The 16,196-nt window shown below is 37.2% G+C and overlaps 1 protein-coding gene across 1 annotated transcript in view; it reads right to left on the reverse strand.

Annotated features, from left to right (window-relative positions):
* The window catches only part of TMEM131L (transmembrane 131 like), a 172,749-nt gene that overhangs the window by 70,628 nt on the left and 85,925 nt on the right, over positions 1-16,196 (reverse strand). Inside the window, exons 5-10 of the mRNA XM_036763393.1 lie at positions 13,958-14,081; positions 12,232-12,348; positions 10,817-10,927; positions 2,937-3,014; positions 2,620-2,773; positions 70-128 (exon numbers count right to left, since the gene is read on the reverse strand). Of these exons, the coding sequence (XP_036619288.1) occupies positions 70-128; positions 2,620-2,773; positions 2,937-3,014; positions 10,817-10,927; positions 12,232-12,348; positions 13,958-14,081 (643 nt within the window). The remainder of the gene's footprint in view (positions 1-69; positions 129-2,619; positions 2,774-2,936; positions 3,015-10,816; positions 10,928-12,231; positions 12,349-13,957; positions 14,082-16,196) is intronic.

Here is a 16,196-nt window from a genome sequence, read left to right on the forward strand (position 1 = left end):
CATTTTTTATATATCTTTTATGTTACAAGATAACATAAGAATACGATGTTACGAGAGAAAGTCAATTACCTGTATCCATAGAAGGCTGTTTCCTGAATGTAATACATACATATTTACTGCAGAATCATCTGTCAAAAACAATCAAAGTAACTGAATTAAAACAAAGTTCTCCTAATTTTATAACCTTTTATAGAGGTTACTGAAATAGTATCTTAAAATTTCTGTCAAAGTTGTAATAAAGATTGCTTCACTGAAATAAAAATTGGGATTTTTTTTCTTACTTTAGCTTTTTTTTACTAACACACAGAAAAACGACAGTTACCACAAGCTACCAAAATAATTAAAAACCTCAAGTACAGAAATGATAGATTGGAGATTTATAGTCAAGAGGCAGTCAATTTGACTCGGTCACTTCTAAGACAGTGACTCTTAGGGAAAGGAACGAGCGTATATTAAGTGCCTGTTATGTTTTGCTTAAGGATGTATGACTTAAAGGAAATATATTTTTGGTTAGTATAAACAAATTAAGAAACTTGGTAGAAAATTAACTACATTGTACTAAATTTGTTTATTCATTTATTACTTCGGGTTCTGTAAGCCTTTATTTGTCATCATCCTGTGTATGTGCTTAGCACTATACACACAATAGACACACAATACCTCAATGGATCCTCATAACCACTCTGGGAGGCTGGTGCTGTTATCACCCCAATTTTACAGGAGAGGAAACTAAGGTAGTTGGAGGTTAAGTGACTTCCCCAGGGTAACACATCTCCTAAGTATCTAAAGATAGACTGAAACTCAGGTTTTCTTGATTTCAGGCCAAAGTGTCCTTTCCATTACATGATAGCTGCCTTTAGGAAGCAAGTCTTCCACATACTGACTGATTAAAATTGGGCATGGTATCATGAGATACTGCACAAGGGTTCTCAACCCCTTTTGTGTCCCAGCCCCCTTTGGGAGTCTGGTAAAACCTAAAAACCCCTTTTCATTATCATGTTTTCAAATAATTCAAAGAAATACTCAATTTCAATTAGAGGTTCTCAAAATAATATTTTCAAATAATTCAAGGAGACACTACATTTCAACTGGAGGTTAGTAAAAATAAAGATGCCACTTTTTCCCATCCAAGTTCACAGACCCCATGAAAATTAGCCATGGAATCCTCATAGGCCTCAAGTTTAAAAAAGAAAAGGGGTATAAACTAGGTGGCGCCGCTGTAAGTAGAACACTAGCCCTAGAGGACCTGAGTTCAAATACGGCCTCAAAACACTTGACACAATTACTAGCTGTGTGACCTTGGGCAAGTCACTTAACCCCAACTGCCCCCTTGGGGGAAAAAAAAGACATTCAAAAAAAAAAAAAAAAGGAAAGAAAAAACCCTGCATTACAATCATCTAAGACTGCCTACAAAATGCTGGCATGCTTTTAACTCTTAACTTGTCACAATTTGATATATGGTGGATTTCTCCCTTTTCTTTAAATGCTAACCTTAAGTAACCTACGTAACTAAAGAAAACGCTATCATTCATGGCAAAGAAGAAATGCTTGTTGCCTAATGGGCCTAGAGACTATATGTCAAATACTTTGCAAACTTTAAAATACTGTAATAAATGTCAATCATTATAATAACATTTATTTATTGAACCACTACTACAAATCACCTCTGAGGGCTAAAAAGTTTATGCTTTCACCAAACCCTGTCCCTAGAAATAGTAGGTTATCATTGTTTTCTGATCTCCTTCTTCCAAAATAACGTAAAATACAGATTTCTGATTGAATCAATCAACCAAAAATAGGCATTTCTGCATAATGGAGCTTATGAATGAAAAACGGTATTTATCCCATTAAAGTGCTCAGAAAGTTGAAGGCCATAAATTTTAAAGGGCGGTAAAGTTAATACTGTTAGGCAGGACTCAAATTTTCCAGGGTCAAGCTTCACAGACTACACTACTCACAGGTTTCCAGGAACTTCTGGCTCTAATTTACTATAACCTGGTAATTCACTGATAATTCAGAATAGCAATATTAATATGCACTTACATAGCCCTTTAAAGTTCATGAAGTTCATTATATACATATTATCTCATTTGAGCATCACAACCACCCAGTGATGTAGATATTCCAAGACTTAATATGCCCATTTTCCATGACAAAACAAAGACTTGGAGAGATTAAGACACTTTCCCATTTTCACAAGGCTAATAAGTGTCCAAGAAGCAGGGGTCCAACCCACACCTTCCTTATTCCAAGTGCTGTATTCCATTCTTCTACAAGGTCAAGAGAGCTTCCGTTCACAGTGAAACAGAAGCAAAGGAAGTAGATGCAAGATGATCCATGACTATCAAGGCAACTCTGGTGGGAAATGGAATGCCTTTTTTTCATTTGCTTTAAGAGGATAGCAAAGGGCATACTTGAGCAGCAGCTGCCATTTTTCTCCCCAAAACTGTAATACTGCCTCAATTAGCTAAACTAAACATTGTGGAACCCTTGACTCTGTTTACAATTAGAGTAAAGCAAAGGACTTTCTGCTTTTGCCTTAGGATACCTTTCTAGCAATGAATGCTTCCATACCCACCAAGATGTATTACAATGCAGGCTTCAAGGGTTTCACCTTACCTGAGGTCTCAGTTTTGTCTATAGCTACATAAACAATGGAGAGATTATCTAGTAAGTCTTGTCTGCTCTCCTCATATTCTTCAGGGGAGGTTTCCGTTGTTAGAATTATGCTCATTTGTAGCAGCAAGGTGTCATCTGATTCTAGATAGCAACTCTGAGGATAGGTGGGGGAAAAGGGAAGAGAAATTCATCAAGTCTTCCAGAGTCCATAAATCAGGTGACTTCAAAATACTCCCCCCAAACACACAAAAAATCACCAAAACACAGATTCTCATTTCTAAAATATAGATGTTCTTCAAAAAAAAAAAAGCATTTACCTTGAGTTGCTGACAAACTTTATTATGTAAACTGCATTCCAGATGAACTTGCAAGAGACTAGTATTAGTGGTTTCTGCCTGGAAGAGTAAGGAGAAAAAAATAATTTTAAAAGGAAGACTTGGTAAAACTCAGTCTGTAGTGCCCAGTTACATTAGGATAGAGACTTCATAATCTTAAGTTCCTTTTTCAAATACCCCTAAAATATATTTGTGGCAATGTAAAGTTCCAAGATGTTTTTTGTCTCCTCTTTTTAATATGCCCTAGGGGCTAGATCACATTTACAAAATTGCATGGTGCATCTGTAATGATTCTAAGCTGCTCAGTGCTGCAAACACCCATTTTTTTAAAACACTAATTCAACCAGACATTTCAACAGCACAAAGTCATGGAAAACCACACTCTTGTTAGATTCACAATTGCAGGAGACATGAAGGCCTTGGAAAGATGAATGTTGGGTATAAGAGATTGTACCATACTGTCAAAGACAACTTTAAGAGAAGTAATGGAAAAGATATCATAAAAGGAAGCAGATCAGTTACTTAGAGAGATCAAGAGATAACAAATGGATAGGAAAGCCTATCTTCAAAAGAACCAAAGTAGTCCTCTAGTGGCTTGAGTAGAAATTCAATTGAAGAATTTACAGAAATGCACAAAAAACCTGCACCAGTGAAGAGGGTCCAAATGAACAAAAGCACAGCTCTGCTGAAACACAGAGATATTCCAATACTAGATTAGAACACTGTTGCCTGGCACTCACATATATCTAGGGGAACATTAAGAAAAAAATAACAGTAACCCATTGCCTTTATTTGACGCACCTACTACCTGAGAAGAATTTGTTGTTCTCATCCGAAACATAGCAACACAGTATGAGAAGTATTAGGCAAGCTACCACTGGAGACAGATGAAAATCAAAGGCATAGGCAATTCCCAAAAGGAAAAATGTTTTCACCTATCATCCAATTCCTCAAAACCTGGTAATCTAGATCCTGTGTTTCCAATCTAAAATTTTTAATTGGAAAATAAACAGCTTACAAGGATGTTTTTAAGTTTAGTTTTTCAAGATTGTTACCCTAATAAAATGTATTTAAGTCACCCACCAAATAAAATTATGCCAATAGTTTCACATGATAGCCAAGATTAGTCTTCATCAATTTCCCAGTGAAAAATTGGATACTGGAAGCCACGTAAAAGAAGAGGTCAAAGAAATAGATATACAACCAGAAAAGGAGGCATGCTACACAAGGTTAAACAATTAATAGCCTGTGTGTCACAGTGGTACCTAGGTAATGTAAAGCAATATCAGTCCAACACGTCAGATGGACCTCTCTTCTCTGCCTTATCACTCCCCACCCAACCCAAAGATTTACAGGAAGACATGGTCAAAAGACACTCAGGCTCAAAAGGCACGAATGATTATTGTTACCTAGTTATTAGACACATTAGAACTCCCTGATGGCAGAGACCATCTTTTGTTGCTTTTTTGTAACCCCAGTCTTAGCACAGTGTCTGGAATAAAACAGATGCTTCATAAATGTTTACCAATTGATTTTGGTGTCACTGGCATAGCTATACAAATGAAATCACAGAACCACTAAATAAAATTCTTAATTTTCTAAATTTGCTACTCACATATATTCTCTCTCTCTCTCTCTCTCTCTCTCTCTCTCTCTCTCTCTCTCTCTCTCTCTCTCTCCCCCCCCTTCCTCCATATATATATATATATATATATATATATATATATATATATATATATATACACACACACACACATACATATGTGTGTATATGTATATATACACATATGTATTCCAGTCCCAACATGCTACATTAAAATATACAGGGAATATTTAAAGAAACAGATTTCCTACATATAAGGAAGAAATCTATTGTGACTATATCACTTCCACAGTGACTAAAAGCCTAGAATATTTTGTACTTGGTTATTTTTTTCTGGTAATAGTTATTCTTTAGTACTTTCCATTAATGTAAAATATTGAAAGTAGCAAGAAAATGTTTTTTATAATTTTAATGATTTATTTAAAAGTTTTTCGCCACGTATGAAGAAGGCATAAGAAAAAATTTCAGTGAAAAATGTGAAAAAAAATGAAAGAATCCACAAGAGGGAGTTCTAGCACCTCCAAACTTCCTTTCTATCATTTACAGAAATAACAAAAAATGTAGCTATAAAAAGAGGCAGTGTGGTTTACCAGAGAGAAAGTACTCCTCACAGGCAGAAATATGAAGGTTTAAGTGATGCCTGTGTCATTAATGGCTCTGTCAACCTGGGGAAGTCATGTAACTTTTCAACACTAGCCAACTCCCATAAGGTTACAACTTGAAGAAAAGATGGCAGCCTGCACTGAAAGAGGGAGTTTTATTGTCTGGGAATTTCTGCTATCAGTGAAATCACAGGTCAAGTCTCCACTCATCTTTGCCACATCAATATGCTTCCAATGGCACTATATGGTTGCCTTTGCTATGCCATAATCTCAAAAGAAAACCTAAAGCACAGGCTCATGCAGCAATGGTAAGGGGCCACTGTAGATGTGAGCAGGCTAGAACACATTACCAATGAGGAATTGCATGAGAACTAGGATAAAAGATAATCGGTTATGTGATTAGAAAAGGATGTGAGTGAACCAGTTATGTAGGAATATGGGGCAAAAACAGCAAGATAGACCATGTGCTGTTCTGGTATCCGCAAAATATCAAGAGATCTCTACATTATGATGGATAGGAAACTCTGATGGAGATTATGGAGGAAGACCTGCAAAACTTTAAGGATGAAAAGATGGAGATGGTTGTTCCCCTCTATCCCCTCCCCTCCATTAGTACCTGGTACATTAGTAGGTGCTTAATAAAATATTTATTTTTCTGAACCTAGAGCTTAAGAAAACAACAACCCTGAACTCAAGGTCTTCACTATTTTCTTCCCCACAAAAAAGTTATGCAGTGTCATTTTATGTACCCATATAAGCCTCTATGCCTAACATAACTTATATATCTAAAGTCTGATATAGTAATAGCTACATTTATATAAGGCGTACAAAGCACTTTACATATATTACCTCATTTCATAATATTGGCTCATTATCCTGCTAATCTCAATCAACTAATGTTTAAGATCTAAAATAATCTCCTACCATTACCTGCAATAATTAACTGAGCAAAGAGACGTTACTAACATTAGCCAGCTAATATTTTGTAGTGAAACAGAAAAAGCTTTTGAATTGAATTGGACCTGAGTCTTACTTAGTCCTAGCTCTGCTATGTGACTTTAGGCTTCGGTATTACTATATGCAAAATGAAGGTAACAACCTACACTGCAGGATTACCGGGAGAAAAGAGCTTTCTCAGCTCTGCATAAACTATGACAATGTGAAGTGACTATATCAGATTGGTTAGTGATGCAGAATCATACCGTGGAAAGGTCACTGCCTCTCGACCTGGATTCAAAGCCCACCTCTAACATTTACTGTTCGTATTACTTTGAGCAAGACACTTAACTTCCCTAGTCCCCTCATCCCTAAAATGAGTTGGGATTGAATGCACCTTCACATTCCTTCTGGTCACCCTAAGAAATCTGTGATATATAAAGTGAGTATTCTTTGAATTCTCTTGAACCTAGACAAAAGGCTTTATTACAGATAAAAGGGGGAAAACCATGTCTGTAGCACCATTCTTCATAAATCAGACAATTTATTATTAGTCTTCATGTCAGGGTATGCAGAAGTATCATTACCCACATTTGACATTTGAAGCAACTGAAGTCTGGAGAAGCTAGATAACGTATCAAAATATCAAACAGCCAACTGGGGAGTTCTAACCTACAATTCAGGCCACTCAGCTCCAAGTCTAAATTTTTCTTACAACAAACAAATCACAACTGATCCAGACACCTACAATATACACTGAAATTTAGGTTTAAAGTATATATTCCAGTGAGGACAGGATGTGGAAGGATGTAGTGAGTTGTACAATAAGGTAAAAACAACCGAGAAGTGAATCAATTCTGAAATTTAGTTTTCAAAGTTTTATTGCTAAGAGGTAAGAAAATGGGATAGTTGGTGCAAAAGAGTAATAGACTCCCTTGCCTCAATCAGAGAAGGCTCCAAAAATGAGGTGGCCATTTTTAATAGGTGTTTACGGAAGGGAAAACTCCTTGTGAGACTCTGAAAGGGAAGACCTTATAAAAGGAATTAAAACCAGTATAACTCAGAAGACTAACATCAGTCAAGCCTATAAACATAGTAAAAACAAATGGCAGTGAGTTCAAATGATTGAGGCATCATTATTTCACTTATACACAATAATGAATAAGAGCTGTACATTGACATAGGCAAAGTCCCACCAAATATTTCAAAATGGTGATGGACAAGAGGAGGGATTATACCTGTTCTCCTTGGCCCCTGAGGGCCTAACAAAGGTGAATAAATAGCGTCAAGAGATACAGGTTTAGTCACAACATTAAGGAATAATTTCCCATGAGAGCTGTCTAGACCTGCTGTCTCAGAGATAGTGAGTTTCTTCTCACTGGAAGTCATCCAAATGGAAGGTGGGTGACTACTTCTCAGGAATGAGGTGACTCGGGGGTCCCTTCCCATTCTGTGATCTTACAATTGTATAGCATAAAGTTTCAAAGTGCATACTTGACTGTGGCCTAGCTGTAACTTAGATGACAAGCCCTGAGGATGTGGCTGTCAGAAGCATGAGGATGGCAAGTGATTTGCCTAGTGTCTCCCGGCTGGTAATGTCAAAGGCAGGATTTAAACCCAGTCTTTCTGACTCCGAGACCAGTGTATTATCTATTGTGCCGAGTTGTCTCTATTTCAAATAGAATACAAATGAGTGGTTTAGGTGGAAAATTTGAGAGTTCACATAATAAAGGACACTGGAACGAGCAGCAAAGTTTGTGACACACGGTCATAGAAATATAGTCCATGAGACCTGGGTTATCTGGACCTTAGATGCCATCCAATCTGACCCCTTCATTTTAAAGGTGAGGGAACCAAGACCCAGAGGTTAAGTGAACTGCTCCAGCTCACAGTGGAGGCAGAATCTGAACCCAGATGCTGATGTCTTTCTACCATCCTTACCTCCTCAGGTCACCTAGTTTAAACTCTTCATTTCACACAAGAAAACCAAGACCCAGAGAAGCCTTGCCCAAAATCACAGAGACAGGAAGCAAACAAGACAGGATCTGAGCTTCCAGTTTGGTGATCCAGTCACTCCTTCTGTAGCACGAGTCTATCTCCCACAGTGATAAATTCCTATTTCTTTTGAATCTATCTTCCTCTGTCATCTTTTTTTTTTCTGCAGCAATTGGGGTTAAGTGATTTGCCTAGGGTCACACAGCTAGTAAGCATCAGAGGCCACATTTGAACTAGGGTCCTCCTGACTCCAGAGTCAGCACTCCATCCACTGCACCATCTAGCTGCCCCCTTTCTCTGTCATTTTATTGCTTCCCTGTCTATAAGCTAACACAACAACATCTATACCCCATATGACGTTCTATAAAATAATCTTGTTTCTACGTCTCAACCAGCAGCTGATGAGGTGATTTGTTCATCTGATAAATACGAACCAAAAATGATGCTAGAAAAGAAGAGAAAGATTTGGCCTCTATCAACATAACCATTAATTTCCAAAATAAATGAATGTAACACAGTACCATCTACATAGCACACAAACTCACCTGAATCTAAGCTGAGGCAAATAGGGTTAAATGACTTGCCCAGGTGTATTAGGAGGGCAGAGTTTATAATCTCAAAGAGGATCATAAACATGTCTGAAACGTTCGGAACCGCCGGATATAAGAAACTCTCAAAGTAGAAGGCAGAAGAATCAAAACATTTATTTAGGCTCCACAGTAACCAACCCATGAACCAGCAACCCCATTTTGATATATTGATCAAAAGCTTCCAGGCCCAATAAGTACGCCTTGAAAGAGTAACCAGGAGGCTACAGAGAAGCATGATTGCGTAAAGCAAAATCATGTTTCCCCCTCTATGGTAATAAGATTACCCACTGGCCTGAAGTCTTTGTTCAGCTTTCTCCCGTAGGTCAGCTCTGCTACTGGCAGCTCCTGCTTCAGCTGTGGCTGTGGCTGTAACTGTAGCTGTAACTGTCGCTGTAACTGTCGCTGTAACTGTCTCTGGCTCTAACCGGAAAAGGAAAAGAGGATCTTCAAGCTGTCCTCTCCCCTCTTATAGAGTTTTTGACATCATCAAGCACCGCCTGAACCCAGGGTCACATAATTAGTAATTTGAACTCCGGTCTTCCTGACTCTGGGCCCAGCACTCTATCCACCACCAAGATGCCCCTTGAAGGCACTTAACAAATGCATATTTCCTTTCCTTCTACTTGTGTAAATATTTTCTACGATAGTCACCATTCCTGCACCATTTGTAATATAATGAATGGAATATTAGACTTCATTAACTTTTATTTTGGATTTAAGCTTTAATATAATTGTACTCATTTAATTAAACATAGAAAAAAATTAATAAAAAAAAAATTTACCCCTTAACTTCTCAAAGTACAACAAAACAGAGGAGGAATAAAGCTTGTCGGAAAGCTGAAAATGACTGTGGATCTCAGTGGTATGGAAGGTCCAAGCAAGAGTTACTATGCTGAACAAATATCAAACAATTGTGAGGCATCATAAAAAAAAGCTGGAGACACAAAGATGAAATAAATGAGAATTCCTAACTTCAATGATCTTAAAGTGGGAGACGCTGGGAAGATATCCAAAAAAGGAAGATCCAAGATAGAAAGAGGGGCAAAGAAAGCTACCCACGGTGTAATAAGTTTAACCCCATGAAAAGTCAAGAAAATTATTTACTATGCATCATTCACTTTCCCTGGCAGTTAATAAGTGACATAATTGGCTATCAAAAAGAAAAAGTGAGACTATTTTGAGGAAAAATTGACAACCAAAAACATGCAGCAGTGATAAGGGTATATGACTTATAGGAAAGAGACATGGTCACTACCCATCAACTTTAAAGTTAGCAACCTTACAGGCAATTTTAGAGAGGTAGAGTGGACTTTCTAATTCTAGAAAACAGACCAAAAGATGCACTCTCTGGAGGTGAGGGACAGTCTGTCCTAAGCAAAAACCATACACAAATATATACTTTTTAATAAGATTTTATTTTTAATTGTCTTTTTTTTAACATTACATTCATTTCTAAAAATATCCTTCCTTCTCCCCAAACCAGCAAGCCTTCTCCTTTCGAACAAAGATGTAAAAAGAAAAAGTTTGGCAAAATTCGACCCCATCCTACTCTCCAGCAAATAAAAACAATCCAAAATATCAGAAAGTGCATACCTAAGAAACAAATGCCACACTGAGAGCTCATCTTGTATTCAGTCATGGTATTCACTCATAGAGACATTAAAGGGGCATTTGATTCAACAAGCAGAGTCATATGTTGCTCATAGCACTGCCCTCAAATTTTAAGGCTGAACTGCTAACACGTCTAAATCCCCATTAATCTCCATTCTGGAGCTATATATTCCCTTAATTTAGCTACAACTTCTTTGAACCTACTGTACATTTTTAGATAATGGTCCATCATAGTACATTATGGAGCTATGTTTCCTTAACTCAGCTACAACTCCCAAGGGTTAAAGTGCTTATTAACCAGGAGAGAACATGAATAATCTCCTCCTCTTACTCCTTAGAGTTTCAAAGCCAACTTCATGTGATGGACTACTGACTTAATGTGAAGACCATATTCTATTCCCAGCAAGGCTCTAGATAAGAATGACTGGGAATCTCCAGTGAGCATCTTTACTTAAGGAATACAAAATGCAGGTGAGGTTGTTTCTTCCTACACTCCAAACAATTTTTCCACTCTCAAAAATTTACCTGTGTTTGTGAAATCTGGATGCTCTGGACATGGGGAAGCAGCAAATGAGCATTTGGTAACTGTTTTGTAGACCCTTCAGTGGAGAATCGTGGAGTTCCAGTTCCAAAGACCTAGAGAAAAAAGACAAATTATACCATTATGAAGACACAAAATATTCAATTATCAAATGTCAATTACCACTCCAGATGAAGTCTATATCCCTGATACTAAGTTTCAAGGATCTTCATCAGTTAAGGATCCCATGCTTCTAAATGCCATCTTTCCCAGCCAATCACAGGCCTACAAACTGAATCTTTTTTGTACTATGTAGACTGTCAACTACATGAGAGCAGGGAAAACATCTTATAAAAGTGCTGCACAGAGCCAGAAGGCCATTGTATATGGTGACAGTGATATGGGCAACTGTGAATGACTTAGCTATCTTCAGTAATACAATGATCCAAGACAATTCTGAAGGACTTAGAATGAAAAATTCTATCCATCCCCAGAGAAAGAACTGATGGAATCTGAATGCAGATCAAAGTGTACTATTTTTCACTTTCTTTATTTTTATTGGGTTTTTTTTGGGGGGGAGGTGTCTGTGTTCTCTTTTGCATCACAGCTAATATGGAAATATGTTTTACTTGACTGCACATACATAATCTATATCAAAGCTCTTGCCTTCTCAAGCTGCGGAGACGGGAGGGAGGCAATCTGAAATTCAGAAATTCTAAAAAATGAGTATCAAAAATTGTTTTTACATATAATTGAGAAAAAAATAAAATAGCATTCTATTTTTTTTTAAATGCCATGAGGCTCCAAACCTCTGGAAAGAGCCTGCTTTATCCAGAACATTTTAACAAATATTTGTTATTTCAATTGTCTTTTTTACTTTAGCATGTCAAAGACTGCTACCCTCAAACTGACTGACTGGATTTAGTTAGAACTATGACTTAGCTGATGAAAGCATTATTTTTGGTCATCCCAATGACCAAAAAGAAATTCACACATCCCCAAAGAGTCCACATGGGAAGGAGAATGACAGAATTACTGATTTCCCAAGTCTGCTTTATAAGAGAATGCCTTTAAACTTTACAATATGAAAACTGAATATTCAAGTGAGTTTTTTTTCTACTCCAATATCTGTCAAAAATCAAGAGACTCATGAGGCCACACTGCAGCTTATGTGAGAGCTGTAGCACAGAACAAGTCAGTGATCTGTGTCCAAGTGGGGCCTGAAAAGGGGTTTAAACTGAGTAAGAGTAACTAAAGGGCTATGGATCTTTCCGAATCTGGAGATCTTAGCACATAATGCCCACATTTCCAAAACTGCTTAGAATTTTTTTTTTCTTCTCATAGGCTCTTTATACGTAAACTTTATAATGAAGCTAAGAGCAAACAAATTTACTAGAAAAGGAGGAAAAAATTACTTCACCTGGTAAGAAATAACTCCATAAGAGGAAGTATTTATAAATAAAGAACTTTCAATGCTCCCTTCTTCAGTTGGTAAAAAAATTATTCTGAAGGAGGTTTGTCCCATTGCTGGAATCACCTGAAAGACAGGTATACGTTAATTCCACCTGCTCAAAACCAATAATTAAAGTATCTCTATAATCACCTCGCTTAGACAACTTTCGTGCTACTTAAACCTACAAACAGTAAGGATGATGGCCCCTCTGGGTTTCTACAACAGACTAGAATCCCCAAGTCTGAGGGCACTTTAAAAAAAGAACATACCAAAAGGTTTACTGGCAACAGAGAACCCAAATCCTTTAACTTTCATTTGGGATTATAGTGTCTCTGCCCCTACACGGGCCACTTATGTTTTGTTTTGTTTTTTAAATATCTTTCCTCTTAAACTTCAAATTCAAATTTTTTTAAGTTTTTCCTAAACACCAGGAATTCTTAACCTTTTCTGTGTCCTACACCCCGTTGGGCAGTCTCGTGAAGCCAGTAGACCCCTTCTCAGAATCATATTTTTTAACGTACAAAATAAAATGCATAGGATTTCAAAGGAAACAAATCATTTCCAAACATAGTTAAAAAAAAAGTTCAAGGTCCCCAGTTAAGAATCTCTGCTCTTCTATATCAGATTGCAGGCTGTCTTGAGGAGGGAGGGGGAGAAAATTTAAAACTTATGGAAGTGAATGTTGAAAACTAAAAATAAACAAACTACTAAAAAAGGAATCTCTGCTCTTAACTGAAGTTTTCATCTTTAGGTAAATATAGAGAATCATACACAAGCACTCAAATGCTTTAGTCAAATAAGTCATTACTGGATGTGTCAAAGATGATAAAACAGTACTGGTCTCTCTCCTGCCATTCCCCTAAGACACGTTCCAAGAACCAAGTTCAAAACTGAAGGTGAATATGAGCAAGCATGGAAAAATAAAACCATGTAACTAGCTGCGAATTGTAAAGAGAGTTTGAAATACCATTCAAATTAAAAACATCAAGAAAGTTTTTCAGTCATGTCCAATTCTTTGTGACCCCATTTGGGGTTTTCCTGGCAGAGATACTGGAGTGGTTTGCCATTTCCTTCTCCAGCTCATTTGACAGATGAGGAAACTGAGGCAAACAGGGTTAAGTGACTTGCCCAGAGTCACACAGCTACTAAATGTTTGAGGGTCGATTTGAACTCAGAAAGATGAGTCTCTCTGACTCCAGGCCTGGCACTCTGTGCCACCTAGCTACCCTAAATGAATAAGTGCTTAAGCTAGCTAATTAGACTTAACACCCACCCACCACCTACCCTCCTCCATAACTGAATTTTTAAATAATTTTTCACTGTATTTTGGAGGGAGAAAAAAAGGCTTCAAACTTTTTCTAATTATTGAATATTTCAGAATCTGTGCTAAACTAAAAGTTCACAATATGGTATTTCAGTTATAGTAAACAAAAATCTTTTGATATGTGTACACCCAACTATCTGGTTTGAAGTCTAAACTTTTTCTCCCTTATATGCTGATATCAAGACCCACCCCAAAATAAAGAAAAAACCTTCTGGAAAAAATAAACACCAAAGCAAATAAGCAGAGGAAAAAGACCAGGGTTAACAGGGAAAGGGGAGACAAGCAGAAAATGAAAACTTTGGGCCAAAGAAAGCATGAAACTTTGGCATGCTTCCACCACATAGTTTCCAAGAGTACATCAACACTCACCCTGCAATGAACAGGAGACACATGAAAATGTCTAGAAGCTGTAAACACTGAATTCACTACAACTTCTTTTTCCCTACTAGGGTTATGAGCATATAGTATTTTAGCTGTGGGAAGTCCCAATAACCTAAGGGGGAAAATGAGAAAAAAATTATATATGTATATGTGTATAGACATATTTTTACAAGAGATCAATTTTCATTACCTTCTTTTAAAAAATGCAACAAGTCCTGGTTCCTTCAAAATATATCCACTACAACAGTAAGAAATAGCATTTCCTTTTACAAACCTTAATCTAAACCAAAAGGCAAGGGAAAAACAGGATGGCTAGACACAGGCTGCGAAAAAAAAATAAAGCTATCATTAAGGATATTTATAAGGAATCTGATCTTAGTCATGTGAGAACCAAGAGAGTAGTTCATACTCTGGGCTGGTAGGCAATATTTTAAAAACAAAACAAAATGGACTGAGGCTTTCAATGCGTTGAGTTGACTCTCACTGGAACATCTGTCAAAAGACCTAAGAGACACACGGAATGAGAAGACGAGATGGGGCTGCAATTTTTACCTAGGATGTGAATTCCCCAAATCAAGGAGCTCACAGACTTTACCTGACAATATCAACCCCAATGGGGTTTGTGCTACATGAACCAAATGGGGCCATTAAACTTTTAAGTAAAATACACATTAAGCATTAGATATTTCTCCAACTCACGAAACATAATTCAAATGAAAATAAATCATGTTTAGATAAGAGAAAATTTGCTTGCTCACATGAAAACCCAATTCCCTCAGGCTATGCTTCCTGGGCATTAAGTGTAAAAGTTATTTTCTGAACATTCCACTCTTCTGGAAGCAGTGGTCTTTCAACTCACAGGAGAGATATTATTTCTTGGTAGTTTTGGCAAAAGAATTACTTAATTGATGCTAAAAGTACTGCTCTGGTAAAAAAAACAAAAACATACAATAAGGTATCATAATACTCTGCTTTACAATAACTATAATTACTAGAGTTACTTTTTATCATACTGCCTGCCTTCAATCATAACTCCACTGAGACAGGGGAGAAGAGGAGTCAATAGATAAATAGATCTGGAAGAACAAGCTACTCCTTAACCACCTCACTGCTTATCTCTTACTCTCCACCAACACCAAGTGAGTATCAGTCCTTGCTTCAATCAATAGTGGCCCAGGCTTCAGCTCAATCCAATAAGCAGTAATTAGGCACTTATTATGTGCTACGCTAGATTCCAGTCCAGTAAGATTCTCATAGACTACACAGGTGGCTACCAGAAGTGTCACTGAAGTCATAGGTACAATTTCAACAGCTCTAGTGAAAAGGGCTCCAATGAGCAATAATTCTTAGCAAAAGTTAAGAAACACAACTATTCTCTAAATTAAACAAAAATCTTAGAGGTATTAGGTCTCTGTTTTCCTTTAGAAAAAAAGGACCTATGTGCTTTTCCTTAACTACACTGAGAAAGTCTTACAATCCTGAGCCACTGTGAAGGATGGAAGGTCATCCTTGGAATAAGGAAGACCTGGGTTCAAGTACCTGACTCTGGATATCTGCATATGTGACCAAGAACAGGTCACTTAACCTATTACTGTTCCAAAAACCACCTGCCAAACCACATCTATGGAGGGTGCTTCCACACTGGGAGTTTCTCAACCAATGAAATCACAGGTCCAGCTGACAAAAAATCAACACCATCTTTAAAAATGGCAATCATCTACTTTTCTCCTCCTTCTCTAAATCAAAAGTGTTTAAGTTTTAACTAACAAGAATTTAAAATTTAGAATCAATTAATCAATTAATAAACATTTGTTAAGGGCCTACTATCCACTGAGATAACTTTTTAAAGTGTCCTTATTACCACAATGAAGTAAATTTTCTGAGTACAACAAGCAAAGAATGTTGTAAAGAAAGTCCTATTGCAATGGCCCAACGTCTTACCATCTCGCTAAATTAAATAGCAATGTCTTTCCTGGTTTTTAACTTCCAAGAAAAAGGAATCAATTAGTTAAGTCGTTAATGCTTACATGTAAATGCTTCATATCCTATCCACATGACTCGGAGAATAGCCTTGGTTTCATGTAACACTTCACCCACATGTGTAAAATATCTCCCCAGGGTACAACAATCAAGGGCATTGGGGAGAATCAGAGCCCTCAGCTGTCCTACCCTCCAAAGAAGTTCAGACTGAAGCAATAAATCAAACAGTTGGGAATGTTGGCCAGGA

This window comes from Trichosurus vulpecula, chromosome 6 (genome assembly GCF_011100635.1).
Source record: "Trichosurus vulpecula isolate mTriVul1 chromosome 6, mTriVul1.pri, whole genome shotgun sequence".
Classification (NCBI taxonomy): Eukaryota; Metazoa; Chordata; class Mammalia; order Diprotodontia; family Phalangeridae; genus Trichosurus; species Trichosurus vulpecula.